Here is a 27,299-nt window from a genome sequence, read left to right on the forward strand (position 1 = left end):
TGAGCTATGCAACATGTGCAACATGTATTATCCTACATTCTAGACTATGCATTTAATATCTGTTATCATATAGTCATTCATCTTGGTTAATAAAATACAATTTATTCATTGTTAAATCATGTTTTTTCTTAATGATGCTATACATCACTTTAATATTAAAAAATAATTACTCCATAAGGTGATGAGGCATTAGGGAGAGAGAGGGGGGAAAATGGAAAATAATGTTTCTTTGTTTTTAATGCAAATTTGTCACTGTTCTATTATCACTGTTGTTACAACACTTAATTCATTCAACAAAATAAAGGACAACAGTCAATTAATCCAACATGTTTTCAAAAATCCAATATGGTTGAATTAACATATTTTCCAACATGTAAAAAAACAGGGTATCAGACAGGGATTTTAAGGAGCATGAGTATCTTTCATCACCAACAATAGACCAATATGAATTTAATTTCCTTGAGTCGTGGTAAAATTTCTGCATACAGTTTAGGAACAGTATATACTATTTATGTCAATTTTGCCAAGGCACATTTATGTGGTCAAGTGCAAATTGAATGTACATAGGCAATAAGAAATCTTTTTGGTCCATTAAAATGGATGTGAAGTCACCAAAAGATCTGAAAGGAAAAAAAACCCTCAACAGGATTCTAGCAAAAGTGTTTGGACCACGAACAAAGAGAACATCTGGAATGACTTAATTTACCGGTCTCCATTCTGGTATGTAACAGCCATATTTCACAATCCGAAAAATCCCAAATGGACAAAATATTGTGGAAAATTCTGTTATAGATTATGATGTCTCAAAACCCTAAATTTATTTCTATTTGTAATGCAAATTTTTTTTATAGATATTTTTTTATTTACCTCTAAATAACTAGATTACCATTTTTTTAATCAATTATAAATAAGCACATTCACATTTTTCACTTAAAGGGATAGTTCACCCAAAAATGAAAATTCTGTCATCATTTACTCACCCTCAAGTTGTTCCAAACCGGTATATGAGTTTCTTTGTTCTGCTGAACCCAAAATAAGATATTTTTGAATAATGTTTGTAACAAAGCAAATAGAGCAACCATTGACTACCATAATAGGGTAAAAAAATACTATGTAGTCAACGGTTGCTCTATCTGCTTTGTTACAAACATTCATCAATATATCTTCTTTTGGGTTCAGCAGAACGAAGAAACTCATACAGGTTTGGAACAACTTGAGGGTAAATGTAAATGATAACAGATTTTTCATTTTTGGGTGAACTATCCCTTTAAATAGAAAATAACTACATTACATGCAAAAACTTGTTAAAACAGCTTTGTTCATGTTCTGCATTGTACGTGTGTTCTAACCACTTCATATCGGTGTGCAGAGTGCATTGTAACCAATTGATTTTTATTTGAGAGAAAAAAGAAAAAAAAAATTGTCCCCATTATATGACCCCCCCATCAGTTTAATGGGAATTCCTAGGGGTGTGCGTACGCATGCGAGTGTGTTCTGCATTGGGGATGTTTCTATACTCTCATGCCTTCATTTGTGTATGTGTTTGTTTTGGATTGTGCCAAATTTTGTATATATTTTTTGACAAAAAAAAAAAAAAAATCCCATTCATTCCAATAGGGGTCAAAATTCACAGTGAGGGAAGGATTTTACTATTTTTATTACAAACACATGAACTCCACGAATCCAGTAAATTTTGTTTTTGTGTATTCCAAGCTCAAGTGCGACAAAACCTCAAAAGGTGTTGGACCACTCCAATGAACACTCAATTTAAAAAAAAATGAACTAAAGATTTTGGGTTGAAATGACCCCTAGAAGAGGATGAGGGCTGACCCGGCAAAAATAACCATCCGAGGCTTCAGTATGCACACAAAAATCAAACATATTTGGTGGTTTGGTTTATTTCACAATTTGTTTCTCTTTTTAAAACATATCAACTGTGTGAATTGGATTAACAAACAAAGCAGATTTATACACAGAACAACAACAACCAACACCAATAAAGATTGGTGGATTCATTAAGCCTGCTGTTGTGCAACTCACTTCCTATAACATCCTGCTTTTTTCCTTCCCTTTCTGCTGTTCTACCCCTCATCACTATCTCTCTCCTGACGCTCTCGCTCTCGTCTCATTTCCTTCAGTTCTTGCCGGTACTTCCTTTCGATGAAGCGCTTCTGATGAGCCATCTGAGGAAAGTTGTCTGGAGAAGACAAGAGGAAAAAAACACACACGTAAAGTAGAAAACCAAGATTTTCATAGCCTTTAGGACTGTAATGGTTGCTTCAACAAACCAAACATCTGCACTGTAATTAACATTATTTCCATAACGTGTTTGCTGCAGTGCACTTTCTGCACCACTAGCAGCACCAAATTAAATGGCAAAAGTAACGTCCATTGTACCCCATCAAACAGGTGTCATTTGGAAGTTTAAAGACACTGGTATTTTTCACAAAATAGGGAATGGCTTTAGAAGAAAAGTTTTCATGTAGGCTTTTATCAAAATCACTCACATTTCTCCAGGGCATCCATGGCTGCACCCATCTCGGCTTGTTGAATACTGTTGGGATAAAATGGAAAGTTATAAATGTTCAGAAGCGCAAACATTTTCACATGACTGTATGAGTGATGAGGTTTTTTTTGGTGTTGAGGTTAGGGTTTCAATTGTGCAATCTTCATGTGTGAAAGCCAAAAACCAAACACGGCACTTCAAAAGAACCACCTCAGTCACACAAGGTGGTAGTGTGATAGTCTGGTGATATTTGCAAATCACTGTTAGCCTGACAAGCCAGACCCACATCAAGATGTTGGGTCTGGGCTCAATCCGAGAGGCGGGATAAACGGCTGTTTTTCAAATTCCCTCTGCATGCAATATGATAGCGCTTACAACTAACCAGAGCAACGAAGAAGGTGACGTAGTCAGAGCGAACACACAAAACTCTGAACACATCTTTACTTATACACACCTTTTTATAGAATGACTTTAGTGCTGTTCTGTTCTTTTCTCAAAGAAAAGCTTAACTGCTTAACAGTTAAAAAAAAAAGCTTAACAGCTGTATTTTTACTAAATATTATTCTAATAATATTATTTACTAAATATACACTAACTTTTGTCTTCCAAGTGCATGTCACGTGACTTGGGTGATCGCTCAAGCTGCATGGTGGAAGGACAAAGAGAGCCAATTTCCCCATTTAACCAAATAGACAAAATGCTACCTTGGAGTCCCAGCAACATCGTCATTTCCGTAGCTTGTTACGAAATAAAAAAATCTCTCTCATTTCAGAAAACCGCTTTCCTGTCCGGTCAGCCATTATACTGCACTCGTAGTGCACACTCTTTAGTTACACATGTGTGCCGTATACAAGCGAAACTATGAGCATGAAACGTTACAATGTAAATTTTTAAGTCATGAAATAAAAGTAAAGTCCCAAAAAATCAAGTAACTGGTTCGACGTGTGTTAGCTGAGTGTTTCGTGTTTCATTAACAGTTCATGATGTATTGTGTATTCACCATGGTAACTGGTATGTGTGGTGGCTACTTTATAGTATTAACAAAAACTGCTATTTAATAGCTTTAACTTATAGGCCTATTTATTCATCAGTATTAGTCATATTCATCCAATTTAAGTGTTTGTTAAGTAGGCTAAAGTGGGACATTTACTTGTGTGTCATCAATTTTTATGAAATAAATGTGCTTGTTTTTTTTTTTTAAACATTATGGTAAATGGTAAAATTAGTAGATTATTTCTGACTAGTCTACAGTGGAGGCATTTATTTCATTTTAGTTTACTTGGGTATGCTAACTGCTCTAAAGAAAACGTGAAGCCAATGTATAAAGTTAATAAGTTAAATTATTGCTGTTGTTATTAAGTTAAAAGTGAATCTAGTGTTATTATTGCTGGTGCCCTGCCATGAACCCTGCCTCCAAAGCAAACAGAACCTAACCGTGGCTCCAAAACCATGACATGAACCGAACTGTGGCATAGGTATATCATTACACCCCTAATTGGTATGGTGTGAAAAGATTTGATGACAAAGAAAAATAGTAGTGAAGCCCAAGTTGCTTCTTTTTGTAAGATAAGTAAGGGAGTTAATAACCGTTTAGACCACTTTTAAAATGCACCAATATCAGTGTAATTTACATAAAACTCATAGTTTCCTTTGATTCGACCATGCAGATCCATGCTGATAAATGACATTGTGATATTGGTACTTCAAGTAGACGATCAGAGGTGAAAAGAGTGCTGAAAATAATATACCCCAGTAAAAGTACCATTACTTTCCAAAAATGTAGTGTGAGTAGAGTAAAATTACTTGTCCAAAAATCAACTTGAGTAAGAGTAAAAGAGTAGCTTATTTAAAGTACTCACGAGTAGCGAGTACTGAGCTGCGGATTAAACCCCTTTATAATAATCACTGTACATTGCAATTTAAAAATTTAAACAACAGTGTACCTATATACTGTAATTCATATATTTTGTCACAGGACCAGACATTTAGAAGAAGGGATATGCAGCAATGTAGCAATGAGGGTAAATATCTGGGTGTATTAGTACCTTGGTCCTTTTCCACAGCCAATACGTTCACCTTTAAAATACACTGCCACAGTGTAGGTCCTGGCATGAGAGGGTCCAACTGTCTGAAGTGTTCTGTAAAACAAGATGAAGAGCATCACAGTTAAGATGAACTAAACCACTTAATCGGAACAATTAAGTGGATTTGTGGCCACATTATACTATTACTATATCAGAATAGAAAAAGAGATGACAGGACTTTACACAGTCCAGTGGCCTTACAGCAGTAAATGCAAGTAAACATGACAACATACATTAAAGCTGCAGAAAAAGTATCACCCCTCAACCACTAAAGATCCAATGTACATACTGTTCTTTAGCCCAACACACAGTAGCTGGCCAGATCAGACTGCTATTGGCCATTTCTGCCAATGATTCAGCCAGATCGATCTTTAATTAGGCTTATAGAAGATTATATGTTTCAAATAGAAAGTGGGGGACATGTGATCTAGAAATTAACTGTATGGTAGGGGTGTGATGAGACACTTAGCTCACGAGACAAGATTGTCATTTCAATTCTACTTTCTGAGTATGCATTATCATAAAAGACAACAATACTCAAGGACTGTAAAAGGTTTTGCCACAAACTCAACTGACTAGCTTCTTTCCTGTATGATTGTCTCTTCAGACCTTAGAACTGCACATGATTTATGAGCTTCTACAATTTTTGACCTCCTAACTGAACTCCTTTCCACAAATTCTGAAAAATCTCAATATACTATATTTGCACACCTGAACAAGCTAATCAAGGTCTTCAGGATTACTAAAAAGTTACAGGCAGGTGAGTTTGATCAAGATTGGAGCTAAACTCTGCAGGAAAGTGGACCTCGGGGGCTAGAGTTGAGAACCCTTTCAGTATATCGATACATGTTATATAGCAAATCTCAACTCTCCAGAGACGTTTGATTAGGTTCAAGTCTGGGCTCTGGCTGGTCCACTTTCATAGAGTTTGGGGTCTTGAGGTCATTGTCCTGTTAGAAGGTGAATTTTTGGCACAGATTCTGGTGCTCTGGACCAGGTTTTCCTTAATACCTCTATATTTTGCTGTATTCCAAGAATCTTGTTCTCAGAGTCCAAGCAGGAATTCATTTTTCAATTGAGTAGGGGCTTCCATCCGGTCACTCTGCCTTAAAGCCTGGATTGTTGGATCATTGCAGAGATGGTGGTCCTTCTGCAAGTTTCTCCCATCTCCACGCATGATCTCAAACAGATACCAAGGTCCTTTTCTTATGATTTCTCAATTTGGCTGGACAACTAGCCCTAGGAAGAGTCTTGGTCCTTCTAAACTCTATCCATTTAAGAATGATGGAGGCCAGGCCACTGTGTTCTTGAGAAACTTCAATGCAGCAGTTACTTTTTGTAGCCATACCCAGATCTGTGCCTCTACACAATGCTGTCTCTGATCTTTGCAGTCTGTTCCTTTGACCTCATGGCGTGGTTTTTGTTATAATATGCATTTTCAGCTGTTAGACCTTATACTCGCAGTCCCTGTTTAGCCAGGGACTGCGGGTGGAAATTAGCATTTTTTGCTATAACCTGGCACATGACATCTCTTCTTTTTTAGACTAATGTTTTTTCTGTGCATTGTCCCTGATTAAATACATAAATTCAAATTTATTGAGACAGGTGTATGCCTTTTCAAAGTGTAGAATCATCTTAAATATAATCCATGAAGTGGGATGAAACTAGGGCAAAGTTATCACAAAATCAGTTTTTTTCTTTGTCATGTTGGGGTATAGAGTGTAGATTGTGGAAAAAAAAACAGCATAAAGCTTCAACAAAATGTGAACAAAAACAAAGGAGTTTGAATACTTTTGCATGTATGTTGTGTAAAAGAGTAGGACCCGTTATCCTGTGACGTGCATTCTCAAAGACCACATGTATTCCTTTGTGTCCTGATACTGTTTGGGCTCAATGTAAATCTCTAAAAACAGATAATTATAAGTGGAAAGAGATGAAGAGGTGAATCAAAGGATGTTTATGGACAGACGCTTCTTACTTGTATAGAGGAATGTCTGGCTCTTTGCCCTCCGTCCGCAAGGTTAAACAGCACTGCTGCAGCTGCGATTTTGGATCATTCCAGTCCTGGTTCAAGATGAACTCCTGAAACAATAAAACAGCAGTACATTGAAAAATGAAACATTTTTATATACAAATACAAAACAATCAATCACAAGATATAGTAGTTGTTTTAGGAAAAAAGCAGACACTGACTGCACACGTCCACTTGTGCAGACCTGAGGGCTTTGAGGTTTCTGCCATGCTAGTGGATGTGTAGGCTAAGACCAGAAACGTGTCTCATGATTTGGAAACCTGTTCCAGTCTTTTTTTTTTATCCAACCAGAAGTGCTGTTTCAGGAGGGATTATTTTTAACTTGACTTGAGTTCTCTAAAAATGTGCTCACAGCAGAAGATGCTGACAATTAAAAAACAGCCAGGTTCGAATACAAGACAATGTCCTCTGTAAACAGCACATTATTTCGATGAATGTTTTTTTTTCTCAGATAAAAAAACACGGAGTGAAACACAGAACGATTTTTGCATTCGATTCAAATGATTTTGATTAGATCCAAAACAATTCTCAATGAGATTCAATTGACAATGTGATTCTCCACTTTTTAAGTGCATTCATAGGATTATTTAAATGCTTCCCCTAATGTGCCTTAGTCAGGGTGCACAGCGGCCTTAATGTGGTCAGAGAGAAGGGCAAAAAAAAAAAAAAACATGTCCATTGTAAAATGTTAAGTTCATGTTACAGTAGTTCTTAAAGGGATAGTTCACTCAAAAATGAAAATCACCCCATGATTTAATCACCCAAGCCATCCTAGGTGTATATGACATTCTTCTTTCAGACGAATACAATCAAAGTTTTATTAAAACATGTCCTGGCTCTTCCAAGCATTATAATGGCAGCCCAAAATTTGAAGACCAAAAAAGTGCATCCATCCATTATAAAAGTAATCCATACGGCTCCGGGGGGTTAATAAAGGCCTGCTGAAGTGAATTGATGCATTTGTGTAAGAAAAATATCCATATTTATAAAGTAAAATATCTAGCTTCTGGCGGACCGTCTTCTGTATTCAACTTACGAAGAAAGTGTAGCGCCTCTCACAGTTCAAAACATCCGACGTCATAGTCATCGAAGCTAGATATTTTACTTTATAACGTGTTAAATAAAACGGTTCACTTCAGAAGGCCTTATTAACCTCCTGGAGCCATGTGGATTACTTTTATAATGGATTGAGGGTGAGTAAATCATGGGGTCATTTTCATTTTTGAGTAACTATCCCTTTAATTATGCTACATCACTTTAATAGCCTATAAAAATAGGTATAAGTAGAAATTTACAAAAACCAAGTCCAAGATTATGTAGCTCTGTACCTACAAAGCTACCACAAAAACAGAACTTAACACAAACACAATTCTAAAGATGGCTGCATGCTTGTTTCTCTGGTGATTAATGTCTATAGGCTACACAACCTTATTAAAGTGTTCCAGATGCATTAATGCTTCCATGGATAGACTACCCTAGAATATCATGCACTCTCTCAATTAATTCTTAACAAACTTTTCTTCACTGAATAGTAAGGCCTCTTTGTTCTCTTTCTATGTCTTCACTTGTGATTGAAAGCTCAGTGAATTATTATTAAAAAATGATTCATAAAACGGACAGTTCCGGTTATGATTGGTTGAGTCGGGTTTTAAAGGGTAACTAAACCCTAAACCAACTTTTTTTAGTTAATGATCTGTAATACTGGGGCTTTATTAATGCTGTTCATTGATTCGAGTAAATGTTTTGACATTTGAGTATAAAGGGTTTTAATTCTATAAAATATGGTGTAAAACCGCCAAAGTGCTGCCCTCTTAAGGTTGAACAGTGGCTACTGCAGTTGAATTTTCCTATTGGACGTTGTGGTACATCGTGACGTAGGATGGTACCTCCAACGGCTCACTATCCGCGCCCCTGGCACGAGCTCACCATGCGCTCAGAAATGTTTCCCCCAATCACATGATGAGAACGGCTTCACTCCAGTATGAACTGTCATATTACATGAAGTAGAAACATTATGAATGAAACTGACTTGACACTTGCTTTAACATTGTATTGAAGAAAATACGGTTAAATAATGCAGTTGTCAGTACACGTCAGGCTTTTCTTGCGATATTATTGCCACCCGTCATGTGTACAGATAATTTTCATACATGAGACGCGCTTTCAAACCCTGACACGCAAGTGGTTGCCGCAGACGCAGATAGATTAGGTCAGTTCTCTTGCGTGGCTGCTTCACTAGCATCGTCTGCATCGGGAGTTAACGCAGTTTGAGCAGCGGCTCGCATTGATAAGGCTCCGGGTTTGTGTCTACAGACAATCCACCCTCCTCCACTTCAGGTGAAGGTAGGAGAAATGACCGCTCTGTTGCAAAGCTGGCGTCACTCCAGTCATTCTCCATCTTTGCGACTCGCGAGTCTGACAGCTGTCAATCAACCCGTTAATGCGGGTCTCAGGTGCACGCCCTCCGCTCAGCCCCGCCCTCAGTTCGTCCCCTCTGTCTCCGCTGGGCTCTGCCCACTTTTCCAGCATTTTTCAAAATTTGCCAGTGGGTGGAGTTAAGCTCTGAGCAGGGGTTTAGTTACCCTTTAAATTACTCTACAAATGCTACAGTTTTTTACTTTTCCTTTCTACCAGCCAATGATGATTCTGAAAGAAAATGTGCCAGGTGTCTGCTGTTGCTAACCACCTTTTTTTCCAACGAGCCTACTGCGTTTTAGATTACGGGAGGCAAGGCTGAAAGACTGCAACAAATAATTTCAAATCATAAGGTTGCGCTACAAAAAATCCTTATCAGTCAGTTTGAGTGAATGAGCTGTAAAATTTCCTTCATGTTCTATTTTCAGATGTCAGGAAAATAACAGAATGCTTGGTATTTTAATGTGACATGGTACTGTATAACAAGAATTATTTTCCTTTTTTTGTATTAACCCTCTCGAGTCGGCCGTCGCGCCGGCTTGATTGGCTTGCTTTTTTTCTTATCAGTGCCAAAGAGACTCAAATAACTCTGTCGTTTTTTATCATTCAGGCAAGTGTTATACATCATTATATTCTGTTAAGTTTCTATTTTTTTGTGTACAGTCACAATAAAAACAAATTGTTGTGCTTTTTGCAAAATAAGGGAAACAAACATGATTTGCGATCTTCAGCCTCTCTCTCAATGATGTCTAATCTGATTCTCTTCAGAAAATGACCTCTAGCTTAGTGAAACCTTGACACACAAACATATGTCTAAAGAAACGTTGAAATGTCAGGTTTAAATCATGTAAATCAAAACAAAAACAAATATTCTGTATTTATGTAATCTGTGTGAAAAGTGGGAGATATCAGTCAACTCATTACTGCCTCATTACCCGCTAATACGGCCGCGTGCTCATTCAGATTCAAATACAGGCAATCCATGCGTAGACGCCCACACACACATCAACTCAAACAAACATATCAAGTGAAGCTATGGGTCAGATACATCGCTTTGAGTAATAATCCTGGAATAATTCTCCTCACGGAAAGCTGATGCAGGGCTCATTGTAAGGTAGGCCAAGTTTAAAAGGCTCAGTTAGCATCTGTGAATATTAAACGCAAAAAGACTGTTTAAATATAAATCCTGATGCAACATGACGCAAGACTGTTTAGACAAGATTTATTTGGCCTGTTTTCGTTTTGTATAAATCTTAATTTTAATCAATGTTTTTAATATAGTTGCTTCTTATTTTATAAGAAGTCAATATAACAGACAATAGCCTTAGCTCACGCGTCTCATAAATGAACTTTAGATGGAAATTATATTTGAGTATTAATTGCCTTTTTTTACAGTGAATTTTGTTTTGTATAAATTGTATCTTAATTTTAATCAATGTTTTTAAAACGAATTTTGCTTCATATTGATGTTTAAAATAGTATACCCTATGTTGTTGTTTTTTTGTTTGTTATTTAGAAAGTTAATTGCTTTCTTTAAACTGAATTTTGTTTTGTATAAATTGTATCTTAATTTTAATCAATGTTTTTAAAACGAATTTTGCTTCATATTGATGTTTAAATATTATACCCTATGTTGTTGTTTTTTTGTTTGTTTTTTAGAAAGTTAATTGCTTTCTTTAAACTGAATTTCGTTTTGTATAAATTGTATCTTAATATTAATCAATGTTTTTAAAACGAATTTTGCTTCATATTGATGTTTAAATATTATACCCTATATTGTTGTTTTTTGTTTGTTTTTTAGAAAGTTAATTGCTTTCTTTAAACTGAATTTTGTTTTGTATAAATTGTATCTTAATTTTAATCAATGTTTTTAATATATTTGATATAATATAACAGACTGGTATAATACATATATTAGTATATTTGATACCAATATAGCAGACAATAGCCTTAGCGCTGGCTCATGCATTTCACATGTTTCTGACTGAAGCTCGGAATGATATTTGAGTATTGTGTGTATTTGATCGTTTACAAATGATTCAGAAAATATTTGCCATTGAAATGACAGGGAAAAAGTGTCCCAATCAACCTAAAGTCACCAGATACTATTTGAAATCATAATTGCATTGCATTATGTTGTTTTAAATCCCAAATATTTTACTTATAACATTCATCATTACCAATTGTCAATATTACTGTTTTTTTTTAGCTCTTCTTTCAAAAACATTTCTGATTGAAATCTTGTTTCTTTTTTGGCAGATAATTTAGCTTGCTTTAAGTAAAAAAAATATTTTTTTTTAACTGTTACTGTACTTATCTAGTGAACCTAAAATCTAGTAGGCATACCTAAAGCTCATTTATTATGCAGCTCATTATTATGCAGGTCTTTGTTTCTCAGGAATTATCATATTATTATTCATGAATCGTTCATGCCTACTCGCATAAGGCCTGAGTACAGAAAAAGTGTTTTACAAAATGTAAATGAATATATTGTTTTATGTGAATGAGTAGGCTCAATGATTCTCACATCAGTTTAAAGCAAAAACTCTAAACAAAAACACCCAATAATCAAAGGGCTTGTGAACACATATTTATTGTGTGTTTTGAAGCCTGTTTTTTTTGTTTTTTCAAAAATTATGCATAAACATTATTCTCTCAAAAATACAAGCATGTACATACATGTTGCTCACATATTATGGTAGCCCAGTTTGTGCTGAATGCAGTGTAATTACACTTTTGCCATTAATATGTTTATAAGCAACTGAAAAATGCACAAATGTCAGAGCATGTCAAAACTTCTAAAGGGCCCCAAAACAGCTCAGACTCCAAGGGGTTAAGCTGGAACAGTATGAAAAGATTAATTGGAATTAATCTCTTGTTTTTCTCCCCAAATCCTCAAGTCTTTTTCCAGGTTTGTTTTCAGATGGATGCTTTAAAATGTAATTGTCTCGCCTTTTCACTTCTAATTCCTCGAAGCAGTGTCTACTGGAATGTTTCTAAAGCAGGTATATACAATATTTATTGTCTGTCACAATTGAACCGTGTGCTTCCATTTTAGACACTTTGTTCACTTTGTGAACATTGTTTTTGCTCCGTCCATGCAATATATGCACATCCTTGAATAAGTGTGGTTTTACTTCATCTGCTCACGTAATGTCAATGGTATGACCCATCTCATGGGCAGCCAAAATTACAATTTAAAAAATCATGGAAATATATCTTCATATTACAAGTAAAGCACAACATCCATTAATTTGCGCATGTAATAATTGTTGCTTATATATTTTAAAGCATTGAATCACCATCTATCTATAGATTAATTCGATTCTTAGCATTTTAAACTGACTACTGACCGAGAAAAACGAATCACGATGCACGATATGCGTCAGGATTTGTAATTGATTAATTGAGAAAACGAGATAATTGTTACCCCCCTACATTGAGGTGAGTCTACAGCACAGATCTTTTTATTGTGACTGAGTGAAATCAAAAGCATCGCTTATAATAACTGAAGCGCAGACGTGTGAATATGGGTAAAAAATATCAGATAACCTGAATCTCAGTTAATCTCCAAATAAGTTTGCCATACCTTGAGTCGTGGGAAGAAGCAAACATTCATAAATGTGTGCACAAACTCCAGGTCTTTATCGATGTAAAGAGCTGCAATGAATGCTGGGGAGTAGGGAAAAAAACATAAGAAATTTAGATGGATATAAAATGAATGAGTATATTAGGAATAAATAAATAACAACACATTCTGTAGGACCTCTGGGATTTGTAATGATTTAACTTGTAATTTTAATAACTTTTCGTTCCTCCGATAAATATTATATTATTTATAGTCAAATGTTTTTTGCCATTTTTGTAAATGTTGAATGCAGATAATTGCAAGGGAGATTTGATTTTAGTGTCATACTTACACTCCAGTAGATCGGCTAAAGTCTTGGTCCGCAGGGCAACAGGTCGCTTGGTCTTGTCATTGGTGATGGCAAATTCCTGCATGCCCAATTCCTCTGCAACCTTTGCCTGAGTCCGGTTATTCACCAAAGAGCTGCGCAGGAGCTACAATCACACAACACACTTGTTGAACACTTGTACTGACTAAACAGATCCCATCCTTTTGATTATATCATTCCCTCATTTGTCCAATTTATTTTCCTAATGATTAAAAATAAAATACAAAAAATTGCTATTATCAATGTGAAACTAAACAAAACTATTAATCAGGGGTTCTCAATTCTGGCCCTCAACAAGAAACGTTTTCACCTCTGAACGCAATTCCTAGAGGGGATGTAAAACCCAACCTCTGGAGAGCCAGCTGGGGTTTTTTTTTAATGCAGAGCGGGTTATTTCATGTTTAACCATTACAGAGACATCCGAGCTAGTGGTAAATGTCAAAAGGACTTGCCGAGATCAGACATTTCTTATGGGGTACATGAGTGCCCAGTGAACGCCCAGACTTCACAACTCCAAAAGCATCAGAGCAAATTATTCTAAAAGGCTTTATCTTTATAAATAAACTACAGATTTGAGGTTTAAACAACTACCTTCTCATCTGAAAAACATGACAGTATTTTGAAAATTATAGTGGGTTTTCTCCTCCGCCATACAATATGCTTCTATATCAGCATCTGTGATTTGACCATAGTGAAATGTATTTCCCAGAAATGTATATCCCAGGTGGCCACCCAATAGAGAAAAGATTTGTTCAGCAAGAAAAAAAAGAGGTAATATTGATCCCGATTGCTCACCTTATTCAACTATCCTTAAAATAAAAGTCACACTAAAGCTGAATGTACTTTCTATAGGAATACCCAGTGAATATATACCGTTTAAATGTCCAGTACGATACACAGATATATATTTGCACTTATGGAAGGTAAATTACAACAAATACATGAGTAATTCCAGATCTCCTAGAAAACAAAACACATGACATTCTAGAGGATCTTTCATCAGCCATGCTGAATTTATGTTCTAATATTGATGACGTTCAAGGGCGGCTCTCATGATAGTTTGGTACTACAGTCAAACCCTGAAGGGTTAAAATAGTTTTTAAGGATCCCTGTAGGTGAACACTGAATCATACAAAATAGAAACCAATGTTGGGATAAAATGAAGACCAGATGATGGATATACTTACTGTCAAATGTCCTTCATGATGGTCTGGGAAGTGGATGAACAGATATTCAGTTGCCACCAGCTGCATGATAGAATCTCCCAGGAACTCCATCCTCTGGTTGTGGCCTCTGCAGACAGATAAATGGGCTGCATGAGGTTTCATCATTGGATGAATCAATGTTTGTGAATGAATCTTGAATGAATGACTCAATGACAAACACTTTTTTTGCTTGTTGCCACCACCTGGCGTAGTAAGCGATGATTTGTATTTATTAATACTTTAAAAGGTAGGGCTGGACAATAATTAAATATCAATATATATCGCAATATAATTTTTTTCAATAACGGTGATATGATTTTTAAACACATTTCCGATATATACATTACAGCCTTTCTCACTGACTTGACGTTCAGGGCGCAGCCGTCAGAAACAGCAGAACACGATTGGCTACTATATAATATAATCTTAGATTCCGAAGATTATTTTCATAACAATACAATAATGTATTTCCTTGCAGATATAGTGATAGAGAATGCGTTATAGGCTACTCATAGCTCAACAGCGGCTGGTTGGACAGCCAGCCAAGCGTCAGTAAGTGATCATGTTCATTTGACTGCTTTAATTGTGAGAAACACCCCTAAAACGTTTATCATACAAAAGAATAGAGTCCTAAGATTATATTAACAATACAATAATGCATTTCCTTGCAGATACAGTTATAAAGAATGCGTTATACTCGTAGCTCAACAGCGGCTGGCTGAACTGCGGCATGAGTTGCATTGGAGTGACGTAAACTTCCCTCTTCGATTGATTGGCTAGAGGATGAGCTGTCAATCTAGAACTAGTGGGCCAATGGTGATGCTAAGACATGCCCTAATTTACATGAAGCTCTAACGGCAACATTTGGAAACGCAAGCGCAGAATGTGGAAACAAGAGCAAAGGAGAAAAGAGCACGGACATAATTGTCACGGTTATAATGATCTCATTGATTTAAAAATGTTATTACATTATTACATATGTTAAGCTTTACAGGGTTGAGAGATCTGGAGAGGTATTCTAACCTAGTTAAGTGTTGCAGGTCAGCTCACTCAGCTGTATTACACACACTTTTCACAAAGGAATAATGTGTTGGAATTATCTGGTGAATTTAGGTCACATCCTATATTTTACATTATAATATACACTCACTGGCTACTTTATAAGATACCTGTTCAACTGCTTATTACCAAAAATATCTAATCAGCCAATCAAATGGCAGCAACTCAATGCATTTATACATTTAGACATGGTAAAGATGATCTGCCGAAGTTCAAACTGAGCATTAGAATTGGGAAGAAAGGTGATTTAAGGCAAAAATGCCTTGTTGATGCCAGAGGGCAGAGGAGAATGGCCAGACTGGTACGAGCTGATAGAAAGTCAACAGTAACTCATTACCTATATAAACACTCATTACAATCGAGTATACAGAAGAGCATTTCTGAACGGACAACACGATGAACCTTGAAGCAGATGGGCTACAGCAGCAGAAGACCACACCGGGTGGAACTCCTGTCAGCCAAGAACAGGAAACTGAGGCTATGGTTTGCACGGACTCACCAAAAATGGACAATAGAAGATTGGAAAAACATTTCCTGGTCTGATGAGTCTGGGTTTCGGTTGCAACACTCAGATGGTAAGGTCAGAATTTGGCATAAACAGTATGAAAGCATGGATCCATCCTGCCTTCTATCCTGGTGTAATGGTGTGGGAGATATTTTCTTGCCACACTTTGGGCCCCTTAGGTAGGCTGTGGCATTTAAATGCTCAATTGGTACTGAGTATTGGTGCTGACCATGTCTATCTCTTTAAGACCACAGTGTACCCATCTTCTGATGGCTACTTCCAGCAGGATATTGCGCCATGTCACAAAGGTCAAATCATCTCAAGCTGGTTTCTAGAACATGACAATGAGTTCATTATACTCAAATAGCCTCCACAGTTGCCAGATCTCAATCCAGCAGATCTCAAAGCAGCTTTGGGATGTGGTGGAATGGGAGATTTGCATCATGGATGTGCAGCCAACAAATCTGCCGCAACTGTGTGATGCTATCATGTCCATATGGACCAAAATCTCTGAGGAATGTTTCCAGCACCTTGCTAAATCTATGCCATAAAGAATTAAGGTCGTTTTGAAGCCAAAAGAGGGTCCCAAACCAGTATTTGTAAGGTTTACCTAATAAAGTGGCCAGGTGAGTGTACATTACATACATTATATCATTACAATGTCACAGACACATTGATGCACTTACAGGGTGAGGTGGTTGAAGCCCACTGTTCGCAGAGTGAAGGCCCGTGCAAGGAGACGGACATGAGTGAACAGCACTCCAATGGTGTCCTCAAAATTAGTGAGTTTCTGCAGAACTGGAGATGACTCAATCAACTGTCTGTCTGTCAGTGACTCCTGCACCTAAACATACAGCAAAAAATGTAGTGTATGCATTAAATAAACTGAAATACTTTATTAATACAATGAATATTACAGAAATGTTTCTTTAATAAAACAAAAACTGCTGGAATGTCAGTAGTTTATAATAAAACTTATAATAAAGCAACAGTTCACCCAAAAAGGAAAATTTGGTCCTAATTCATGTTGTTCCAAAACCATAAGACTTTCCTGCATCTAATATTTTCTCTTTTGTCCATCCATTAAAAGTCTAGGCAATCAACATTTTCATGCTTTAAAAAGTTTGTAAAGAAAATATAAATTAGGCATTTCTATTTCAAACACCCTGTTATATCTCTGTGCGTCAAGCACATACGTTTGAGCTTCCATTTGTGTCTCCTCAAAAGATTTGGATTACACCGCTCAATATATATGGACTCCTTGTACGGTGTCTTTATGTACTTTTTGAAGCTTGAAAATGTTGCCTGCATGGATTTTCAATGGATTGACAAGCATTATGAGAGAATAAAAAAAATTTCTGCATTTGTGTTTCAAAGATGAACAAAAGACTTATGAGTTTAGAGTAACATGAGGGCGAATAAATGATGACAATTTAAATTTTTGGGTAAACTGTGCCTTTAAATTGCCCTGCACCAATGAAAATTAGCACATTTTTTAAACAATATTTATAAACATTATTTTTATTTTGATCTTCTTGTTTTAGCCACTTCCAGTTATTTTACCGGTACAAACAAGAATGCATTATGCTGCTTAATTTGGCAAAGTCTTATTTATTATCATGGTTTAATTTATTATCTAAAACAAACACACTGGTTTGTAGCACAAAAAGTTTTACCATTTACTGCACTTTGTTATTCTTCTACACATTTAAGTGTCTGATGAATGTGTATGTATGCGTTTGTCTTACACCGGTGCATGACAAATATTCAAAATCAAATCTGCTCACACCTGTAAAGGATGAGGTGGGTAGTTGAGCCAAACATCCCTCAGGTCCTGAAAGATGAAGAGATTTGACAATTAACTGAATAAAAGATGACAGTCCACTTGAGAAGGGACAATTCAGACTTCAAATGCTAGAATAAGGATTGACTCATGGACTTTTCGTGGTATGGTACCTAATGCCAAGGGCATTTTTTTCAGCCAACAGTCAATTAACTGATTTGATGACACCAATAGAGCTACTTTCAGATCATATTAATTTACATTTGTGCTCTTCGAGCAGTCACCCTGCTGTGCTTCTCACTTCCATCATAAAACAGAAACTCTGCTGAAAAAAACTGTTCTCTAACATGTCAGTCATGGCAGCAGTATCAGGGACAAAATAATTGCTTTAAAAAAAATCTGTAAGCTGCGAACACTAAATGGTCTTTTTTTATCTTCTGAAATGTACTTTAACACTTTACAAATTATACTGCGGAAGTTCAAGTGTCTGGGTAAAAGAAAAACCCAAACTTCTGATATAGAAGACAAATATTTTAGAGAGACAATAAAGGTTTAAAAAACGATTATAAACTATCCTTCAAAAAATTGATTTTTTAAGCTCCCCGTAAAAAAAACAAAAAAAAGTATATATCTTTATATTGGTTCACAACACCAAAGATGACGACACCATTTGTCTAACAGGCTCAATGTAATAAATCCATAAAGTTTACAAATGTTTGCTTTAAATGCAAACCAATTTAGTCCTACAAACACAGACACAAAAACTCACCTCACTGTTGAACAGCAGTCTCCCAAAGAGTAGCTTGGCTTCCTCTAAACCACCTTCTAGGTAAACGGCCCCTAAACAATTAATAAATTAATTAATTAAAAACAACCCAAGGAGGAATACTCAATTACACAAAAAGTCTAATTTTGCACTAAAGCAAATCAAATTTAAGATCAAAGAGAGTTCAAATTATACACTACGGTTCAAAAGTTTGGGATCATTATAGTTTTTTGAAAGAAAGCAAGAACACATTAAATTGATCAAAATGACAATAGAGACTCTTATGATGTTAAGATTTCTATTTCAAATAAATTATCCTGGTCATTTCTGAAGGATCATGTGACACTGAAAATTGGCGTAGCTTTTTTCAAATTGAAATCATATTTTACTGTTTACAAAAATACTGTTTTTGACCAAATAAATACATTTGTGAACATTTGTGTCTACTTTGTAAACACTCAGTATACATCTAATACCTAGATTTTTTTTAATTCTGTGAAAAGTGAATATTCGTTTGTTCCGGATATGACCTTATTATCTTCAAAAAGATAAATCCAATAAAGACTGTTTGTCACTCATCCAAACTTACACAGGAGTTCTGTGTATATATAATGTGTAGAATACAAATTGAACCAAGAAGTGCTGTTAACCTAATGCATGTTAACTAACATACACACCATCTAATGTTAAGAAATTAGCCAATGCATAAACAAATGTTAACGAATACAACCATACTGTAAAGGGTTACTAAAACTTTTAGGCTTAAATTAAATACCACATTTGCTGTAATGAATAATTAATCATTTATAGAAGAAAGGTCTGCTACTACTAATAGGATAACATTATATTAGAAGTTCCCATCAGGTTTTAGTAGAAATATGTAGGCTGGCTGTGGTATAATCAGTCATGACTTTGTTGTTATATTTTCTCAACCTGTCTAGCTGGCACTTCAATTATCCACTAGTGAAATGGTTTTCAATCCTGGTTCTGGAGGCCCACAGCTCTGCACATTTTGTATGTCTCTCTTATTTAACACACCTTATTCAAATTATCAGGGTATTAGGTAAGAGCTCCATGGACTGAACTAAGGCTTTTCTTTTCATTTTCATCTTTTCAATTCTGATTTGGGCCACTTCCATATGGGAACAGGTTTGATGTTTTGGAATGCTAGCTCAGTCTGAACAGTCATATCGGAAATTCATGCAACTTTTACATCACTATTGATCAACATTTGACACAATTCTGTGCAGATTTTATATACGGTAGTTCTTTAAATCACTCAAGATGGCAGCAAAGTTAGTCAGTGGAGGGACAGTAAGCTATAATATTCATAGATATTACAGTGACAACTCGTGAGGAAAAACTGTATGAGAAAAACGTTGCTCTCTTTCTCCTCATTTTCATCTGCGCCCTCCTTATCGCCTGCGCACAAATCAGCTGGCTTCCACGGCACATCAACTTATTAATGAACGTGTAAATGTTGATGTCAGTAAACTTAATTTACTTCTTTTGTGATTGCAGGTTAATTCAGGATCGTGACCTGTTCAGACTCAAACCTGATATTGGCAACATTTATAAAAAAAATTAAATTAAAAACATTGGATTATAGCTGATGTCAAATAAGAGAAACAAACAAAATGTGCAGAATGGTGGGTCCCAAGGTCCAGGATTGAAAACCACTACACTAATGCTTTGAATTCACAGAACCACAGATACATGTGTAACTAGCATTCCTTAACTCTTTTTAACAAACACATCAAGTACTTTTAGTGGCTTCATGTCAAGAGCAAAATCTTGACATCAGTGTGTTGAAATGCAGTATGAAACACAGACAGTCATTATACTTGAGAAAGCACTCACCTATCAGGGCTTCAAAACAGTTTGCCATGGCATGTCGGAGGTCTGATTCTCTGCACAGGTCAGGGCCGTGAGCATATAACATGAACCGATCCAATTCCAATTTCTGGGGATCCAAAACAATGATAAAGATTAACAAACACAAATATGAAATTTGTGGGACGGATGAGTAGTCCAGTTCTGTCACAAGGTTCCTACATATTTTCCATTTCAAAATTCCATACTTTTCCAGAGACAAATTCCCAGACTCCCAGACTGAAATTTTTCAGACCATATTTATAATTTCTGATAAATGTAAAAAAAAAAAAAAAAACTGTTAACATTACATTCTGACTATGTATGCAATTATGTTGACAAATAATTGGTGGAATATTGTAGCTCATAAAAATCAATTTCAATAAAAGGTTTCAATACAATCTCATATAATTTCAATGTGCAGCATTTTATTGAAACTGCAATGCTAAAATACGGGATTACAAATAATACTGTAACTTATCACATTTATTTAGAAAATGTAATTTTTTAGTAGGATATGCTATCCAGTATAATAATGTTTGCTATAATATAAATTAGGTAAATTAATAATCTTTTTTGGGTAGCATTTTTGCTGTCTCTGTTAGCTGTTTCTGATCAAGAAAATGTAAAGAGCATACTTTCTAGTACATACTAATGTATAGTATAGACTTTCACAGAGATCATTTAGAGCGTTTTAGAGAGAGGCTTAATGGCCACACTTACACTTTCTTTCAAATGCACACCTTTGAACATCTAGTAAACATTCACCTTAGCAAGCATCGCAAGATGCTGATTCTGAACGATTGCTGTGCGATATGTGGCGAGTCCTCCCTCCTCCAGACTTGGGAACAGGTAGTAGAGATGCACACTGAAAAAGAAAGTATGACAAATATAAGACTTACAATAGGCAGACAAATGAAAGTTTGAGAGAACAACAGACTGCGATTGCTGTGCAACAGCTCTAAAATCTTCAAAAGCCAAACTCAGTGAGACATGCTCTATGTAGCGACATATTTATAGAAGTGATGAAACGTCATAGATCTCACCTGGTCAGGAACTCAACAACTGCATCACCCAGAAACTCTAAGCGCTCATTATGATTGATTCTGTTAAAGAGACAGGGATCGCACCTTTTCAAAATCCACCTATTTGTTTGTTTGATTTGTTATAACGATTTGTTATAACATTTTGTCTTTTCATGGATGAAATGTAAAAATTGCATAAATGAACACTAAATGTACAAAGTTACAACAAACAAATTACTTTCACTGAAAAAAAGCACAAACCTGGAGGGTGATGGGTCATCCTGGCCCAATCGTGACATAATATTGATTAAGGTGTTAATTCCTAGTGGAAAAGGGACAGAACCGTCAGCAGAGTAGGACTTCTTCAAAAATGCTCTCACAGCTCTACATGTAAATTAACTTAGAGATTTGCTAACCTTTTTTCCTCATGTACATATGGTGCACTTTCCGGTCTCCATATTTGGGCTGGCGTATGCCACAATTGGACAGAGAGTTGCGAGCATGGTCAGGATTCATTCCAAAATTAAGATGATGACTGGGGTGAGTCATTGCCAACTGAGTAAGAAAGAAAAGCAAAAGATAAACCAAGTGAAAATTATAATTCATAATGTGAATCACGGCACTTGCTGTTGAACACAGTATGCTATAATGATCTTTTATGACCATTACATACTTTAAAGCAAGGCTACATGCTAACACAAAGTTGTAGTTACATTGAACTAATGCAAAACTAATGTGTCTGCATGCGAAAAACAGAAAGGAAAAACTTTTCTGTTTTTAGTATATAGTTGTCATGTAAATGTAGTTTACTTTTTAATTAGCATTCCCCTCAACACCATTTTGTAGGAGGATATAATGCCTGAGAACTATGAAGAACACAAAACACAATATTCCAGGAATAAAAACAACCCTACAAAAGTCTTTACACTTTCTCTCACCTGCAGCAGGCATCGTTCCTTGAACATGTAGCCGATTAGCTTGTCCAAATGCATCAGGCACTGGTGGTAGCGGATGTGGTGGGTGAGAACTGGCAGCATCATGGCGTGCTGCAAAACAGCAAAACCTAAGTCCTCTGAACACTCTTAAGACAACAGCATGTGTGAGAAGGTGTTTTGTAGACCTAAAGCAGCCATATGTGTCATGCAAAGTGTGCTTTATAGAATATAAATACTTTTGTTGTACAAACCAGGTGTTGCATAAAACAACATACTATAGCTCAACACACAGTAGCTAGGCCAGATCAGATTTCTCTTGGCCTCTGCTGACAGTGATTCATCTTGAATCAATATTTAAATTATATAATATTATTTGTGTTATATTATATTATTAACATGTTTACAGTCTTGATTAAGAACATATCAAATATTTACAATAAAATGGAATACAAATATTTGGTTATACAGAAATTGCACATCCATATCATTATTTATGTGCTTTGATTTAAATATTTAGTGCACTCATTTATATATTACTCAAATCATAGTTAACAATTACAAAAACTTGAATAACGAATCATTTGTCCTTTTTCATGCATATTTATTACCCAGTCTGCAATTGCAGGACACAGGTGTAGCGTAGGTTGCGGTGATGAATGCAGAAACAAAATAAAACTTGGTTCTCATGAGAACTAGCATATTCTCACCGGAGTGTCCTACGTCATTGCCATTATAAAGCTTGGAAGACCCAGAACATTTTTTAATATAACTCTGATTGTATTCGTCTGAAAGAAGAATGTCATATACACCTAGGATGACTTACGGGTGAGTAAATCATGGGCTAATTTTCATTTTTCATTATTTTTGGGTGAACAATTCCATTAAAACAGGTTTTAATTTTGAGACGCAATGATAAGACATGACTAAGTGAACTTATTTTTCACATTTAGCTATTTTGCAGATTTTCACAACAATCTACACTCCATGTGATGTGAAATAATAATAATTTAAATCATTTTAGAATAGAGCTGCAACAGAACAAAATGTGAAGAAAAAAATTCTAAATCTGAATCGTTTCGGTTACTAACGTAACCTCGGTTCCCTAAGATGAGGGAACGAGTATTGCGTTTTGCTAAAACGCTATGGGGGAATTCCTTTCCTCGAGATATTGAAGCAAATTTTTATCCAAAAATACCTTTTATACGCAGTGCCGCTGCACAACTCTCAGCAGGAAGCAGCTGCGTGCTGATTGGCTGTGCCGCTGCAACTGCAGCAACCTATAGCGAGACCGTGGGGCGGGACGGACCAATCAGGTCCTTCCAAATTCCAGCCACAAGGGGCAACAGAATTTGCATAGCCTAGGGTATATAAGACCCACTCTCGCAAGGTTAGTCAGGTTAATCGACTGAAGCGACTCCTGAGCAAGTGAGCAAGCACGGCAAGCAAAACGCAATACTCGTTCCCTCATCTTAGGGAACCGAGGTTACGTTAGTAACCGAAACGTTCCCTTACGAGAGTACTCTCATATTGCGTTTTGCTAAAACGCTATGGGGGACCAATGCAAAACGCCGCGCTTGCTTAACGGCTCTAAAGCCGACGACACCAAACCCAGGCCAACCTAGGTGGGCCCGTAGTATGATATCAATAATTCAGAATGAGCCAGACCTGAGTCGGGCCCTCATGAGAATGAACACGATATTCGTGCAATAAAAAGTATAGACCAGACATAATCGGGTCAGGAATAATGAGTGGCCAGATACTTCGGGCCGTATAAGGAATATGCTTATGACTTAAACAATATTCAACCCAGGCCGGACTTATCGAGCCTTAAGGGGTTAAATATGTTCATACAGCAAGAAGCCCAGCTTGTAAAGCCGGAACATCTAAATTATAGAATCTGATAAAAGTGGACGGGGAGGCCCAGCCTGCAGCGCGCACAGATATCATTCAGAGAAATGCCAGTAGACCAAGCCCACGAAGAGGCCATGCCTCTAGTAGAATGGGCTTTAATGCCTAAGGGGCAACTGAGATCTTTAGACTCATAGGCCAGTGAGATAGCATCCACTATCCACCGTGACAGGGTCTGCTTTGTAACCGCGCACCCTCGGGTGCGGCCGCCAAAGCATACAAAGAGCTGTTCAGTTTGCCTGTAAGCAGCAGAACGCTCTATGTATATTCTCAGCGCTCTGACAGGACAGAGCAAATTAGCATCTATTTCATCTGACTGTGATGAAAGTGCCGAAAGTGAAATGACCTGTGCTCTGAACGGAGTTGAAAGCACTTTAGGTACATATCCATGTCTTGGTTTGAGGACGACTTTGGAGTCGTTTGGCCCAAATTCCAGACACGAGGCGCTCACAGAGAGCGCGTGCAGATCACCCACTCGCTTAACTGATGCAATCGCTAGCAGAAAAGCGGTCTTTAGTGACAGGAGCTTTAATCTCACAGAATGCAGAGGCTCAAATGCAGAGCTCTTCATGGCATCCAGGACCGTGGACAGGTCCCATATAGGGACTGAAGGGGGGCGAGGTTGGTGAAGCCTTCTAGCCCCTTTAAGGAAGCGAACAATGAGATCGCTCTTTCCTAGTGACAGTCCGTTCACTTGAATGTGATACGCTGCTATAGCAGCCACATAAACTTTGAGCGTGGAGGGGGAGCGACCCGCGTCCAGAAGCTCTTGTAAAAATGTAAGCACCTCTGACACTGCACAATCATGTGGGGTCAGACTTTGCGCTTTACACAAGTCTGAAAAGACTGACCATTTGCCTGAATAGAGCCGCCTAGTTGTGGGGGCTCTAGCTTGAGTAATAGTATTCATTACGCTTTCAGAAAGGTTCTCATGTACCCGTTGATGGGCCAAACATGAAGCGCCCATAGATCGGGACGGGGATGTCAGATCTGCCGTTCCGCCTGCATGAGGAGGTCTCTCCTCAGCGGGATCGGCCACGGAGCTGTATCTGACATCTGACTCAGCAGTGAGAACCAAGGTTGATTTCTCCAAAGCGGGGCTATTAAAAGCACAGCGCATTTGCTCTCCCTGATCCTCTCTATGACCTGAGGTAACATTGAGATTGGGGGAAACGCATAAAGAGGAAGGTTGGGCCATTCGTGGGCCAACGCATCCTCGTGCTTGGAGAAATATATTCGGCATTGAGCATTGTGTTGTGAGGCAAAAAGATCCACTTTTGCCTCTCCAATCTTGCCCCAAATTATCTGAATTATATTTGGGTGAAGAGACCACTCTGCTGGGGACACTTTGCCCCTGGACAGCATGTCCGGACCCAAATTCAGAATGCCTGGCACGTGAGTCGCTCTCAGCAAGCTCAGATTGTGCTCTGCCCATATTAGGGCTTCTTCCGCCATTGAGTGCAGATCGATAGATCTCAGACCGCCTTGGCGATTTATATAGGCTACCACCGACCTGCTGTCCGTTCGGATCAGGACATGGTGGTATTTTATGTACGGAAGGAAAGCTCTTAGCGATATCGTGACCGCTTTCATCTCTAGACAGTTTATATGAAGGCTCTTCTCCGAGTCTGACCAGAGACCGGAGATCGGCCTGCCCTCGTGAAGGGCTCCCCAACCTAGGTTGGATGCATCTGTCGAGATAACTTTCCACTTCGTAACAGTGCCCAAACTCACGCCCGTCTTGTACCAGACAGGATTTTTCCAAGGAGCCAGAGCCAACACACAGCTGTGGTCTACCTTGATTTGCAATCGGCCCGAAAGCCATGCGTGAGCTGGAACGCGGCGATTCAGCCAGTGCTGTAGGGGGCGCATGTGCAACAGACCCAGTCTGAGAACTGGCGCCACCGAGGCCATGAAACCCAACATCCTCTGAAAGTGTTTGAGAGGAATGTGTGCACCGGACCTGAGGGAAACCGCTCGGTTCCGAACAGAGGTTTGCATCTGCATCTGCATTGAGTCCAATACTGTTCCCAGAAACAAAACTTTCTGTGTGGGAGACAATAAACTCTTTGCCACGTTGATTCTGAGTCCCAAGCATTGTAAATGGTTGAGAAGCCAAGATCTGTGGTTTAATAACTGTATCTCTGACTGAGCTATTATGAGCCAGTCGTCGAGATAGTTGAGAATTCTCATTCCCCGAAGCCTCAGCGGGGTTAGCGCCGCTTCCATGCACTTTGTAAACGTGCGAGGGGCTAGAGATAGACCAAAAGGTAGCACCTTGTATTGGTATGCTTTCCCCTCGAAGGCGAATCTCAAGAATGGCCTGTGATGGGGGGCTATTTGTATGTGGAAATAGGCATCCTCTAGATCCACAGTGAAAAACCAAATCTCCCGGGCGAATGTGCGCGAGGATTTGTTTCATTCTCAACATTCTGAACGGGCGCTTCATAAGGGCTTTGTTCAAATGTCTGAGGTCTAGGATGGGTCTTAGACCACCATCCTTTTTTGGTACAAGGAAGTAACGGCTGTAAAAGCCTGACTCGCTCTGAGGGGTGTACGGCTTCTACCGCTCCCTTTATTAACAGTTTTGATATCTCGGTTCGAAGCACGCGACTTTTGTCGCTTCTCACCGTTGTCTCTTCCACGGCGCGAAAGCGCGGTGGTCTGCGAGCAAACTGTAGCGAGTAACCTCGTTCTATTATGTTCAACACCCATTTCGAAATGCCGGGAATGGCCCGCCAGGCCTCGGTCTTCGAAGCCAGGGGCTGAATTAATCTGTGGGGCGAGTCGCTGAGTAACAGGGACTCGGTGGCCCAATAACCTTGCGCTAAGTTGGCGCTTATGAGGGAATTGTTTCCCGCCGCCTGAGTGCAGGGGGCCGGGGGACATAGAGTATTGGTGCTTGTGTACAGGCGAGCGCGCTTGAGTGCGGGCTCGTTGACTGTGAGAATAATGTTTCCAGCCACCTGAGTGCAGGGGGCTGGGGAACATGGGGGAGTGCTTGAGTGTAGGGGTACATGCTTTAATGCTGGCACACTGCCTACAGAGAAAAAGCTCTTTTTGCGACTCATTTGGGTCGCCGTGAAAACGGCATTTGTGTACAGGCGAGCGCGCTTGCTTGCGGGCTCGTTGGCTGTGAATGTGGCGTTCCCAGCCGCCTTGAAGGGAGCTGGGGAACGTTTTAGAAGAGAGCGAGGCGGTGCACCGGCCGAAGCGGGCACTATGCGCCTTCTATTCATACCTCTGGC

The 27,299-nt window shown here is 38.0% G+C and overlaps 1 protein-coding gene across 1 annotated transcript in view; it reads right to left on the reverse strand.

Moving 5' to 3' along the window:
• Positions 1-237: 237 nt before the first annotated feature.
• The window catches only part of drosha (drosha ribonuclease III), a 53,141-nt gene continuing 26,079 nt past the window's right edge, over positions 238-27,299 (reverse strand). The window contains exons 16-31 of the mRNA XM_079801757.1: positions 22,147-22,254; positions 21,625-21,763; positions 21,470-21,530; positions 21,230-21,289; positions 20,952-21,051; positions 20,172-20,274; positions 18,315-18,385; positions 17,552-17,596; positions 16,449-16,606; positions 14,181-14,286; positions 12,958-13,099; positions 12,627-12,709; positions 6,569-6,672; positions 4,552-4,644; positions 2,508-2,554; positions 238-2,197 (exon numbers count right to left, since the gene is read on the reverse strand). Of these exons, the coding sequence (XP_079657883.1) occupies positions 2,082-2,197; positions 2,508-2,554; positions 4,552-4,644; positions 6,569-6,672; positions 12,627-12,709; positions 12,958-13,099; positions 14,181-14,286; positions 16,449-16,606; positions 17,552-17,596; positions 18,315-18,385; positions 20,172-20,274; positions 20,952-21,051; positions 21,230-21,289; positions 21,470-21,530; positions 21,625-21,763; positions 22,147-22,254 (1,536 nt within the window). The 3' untranslated portion in view covers positions 238-2,081. The remainder of the gene's footprint in view (positions 2,198-2,507; positions 2,555-4,551; positions 4,645-6,568; positions 6,673-12,626; positions 12,710-12,957; positions 13,100-14,180; positions 14,287-16,448; positions 16,607-17,551; positions 17,597-18,314; positions 18,386-20,171; positions 20,275-20,951; positions 21,052-21,229; positions 21,290-21,469; positions 21,531-21,624; positions 21,764-22,146; positions 22,255-27,299) is intronic.

The sequence above is a fragment of the Gobio gobio genome, assembly GCF_949357685.1.
Source record: "Gobio gobio genome assembly, chromosome: 20".
In the NCBI taxonomy this organism is placed as follows: domain Eukaryota; kingdom Metazoa; phylum Chordata; class Actinopteri; order Cypriniformes; family Gobionidae; genus Gobio; species Gobio gobio.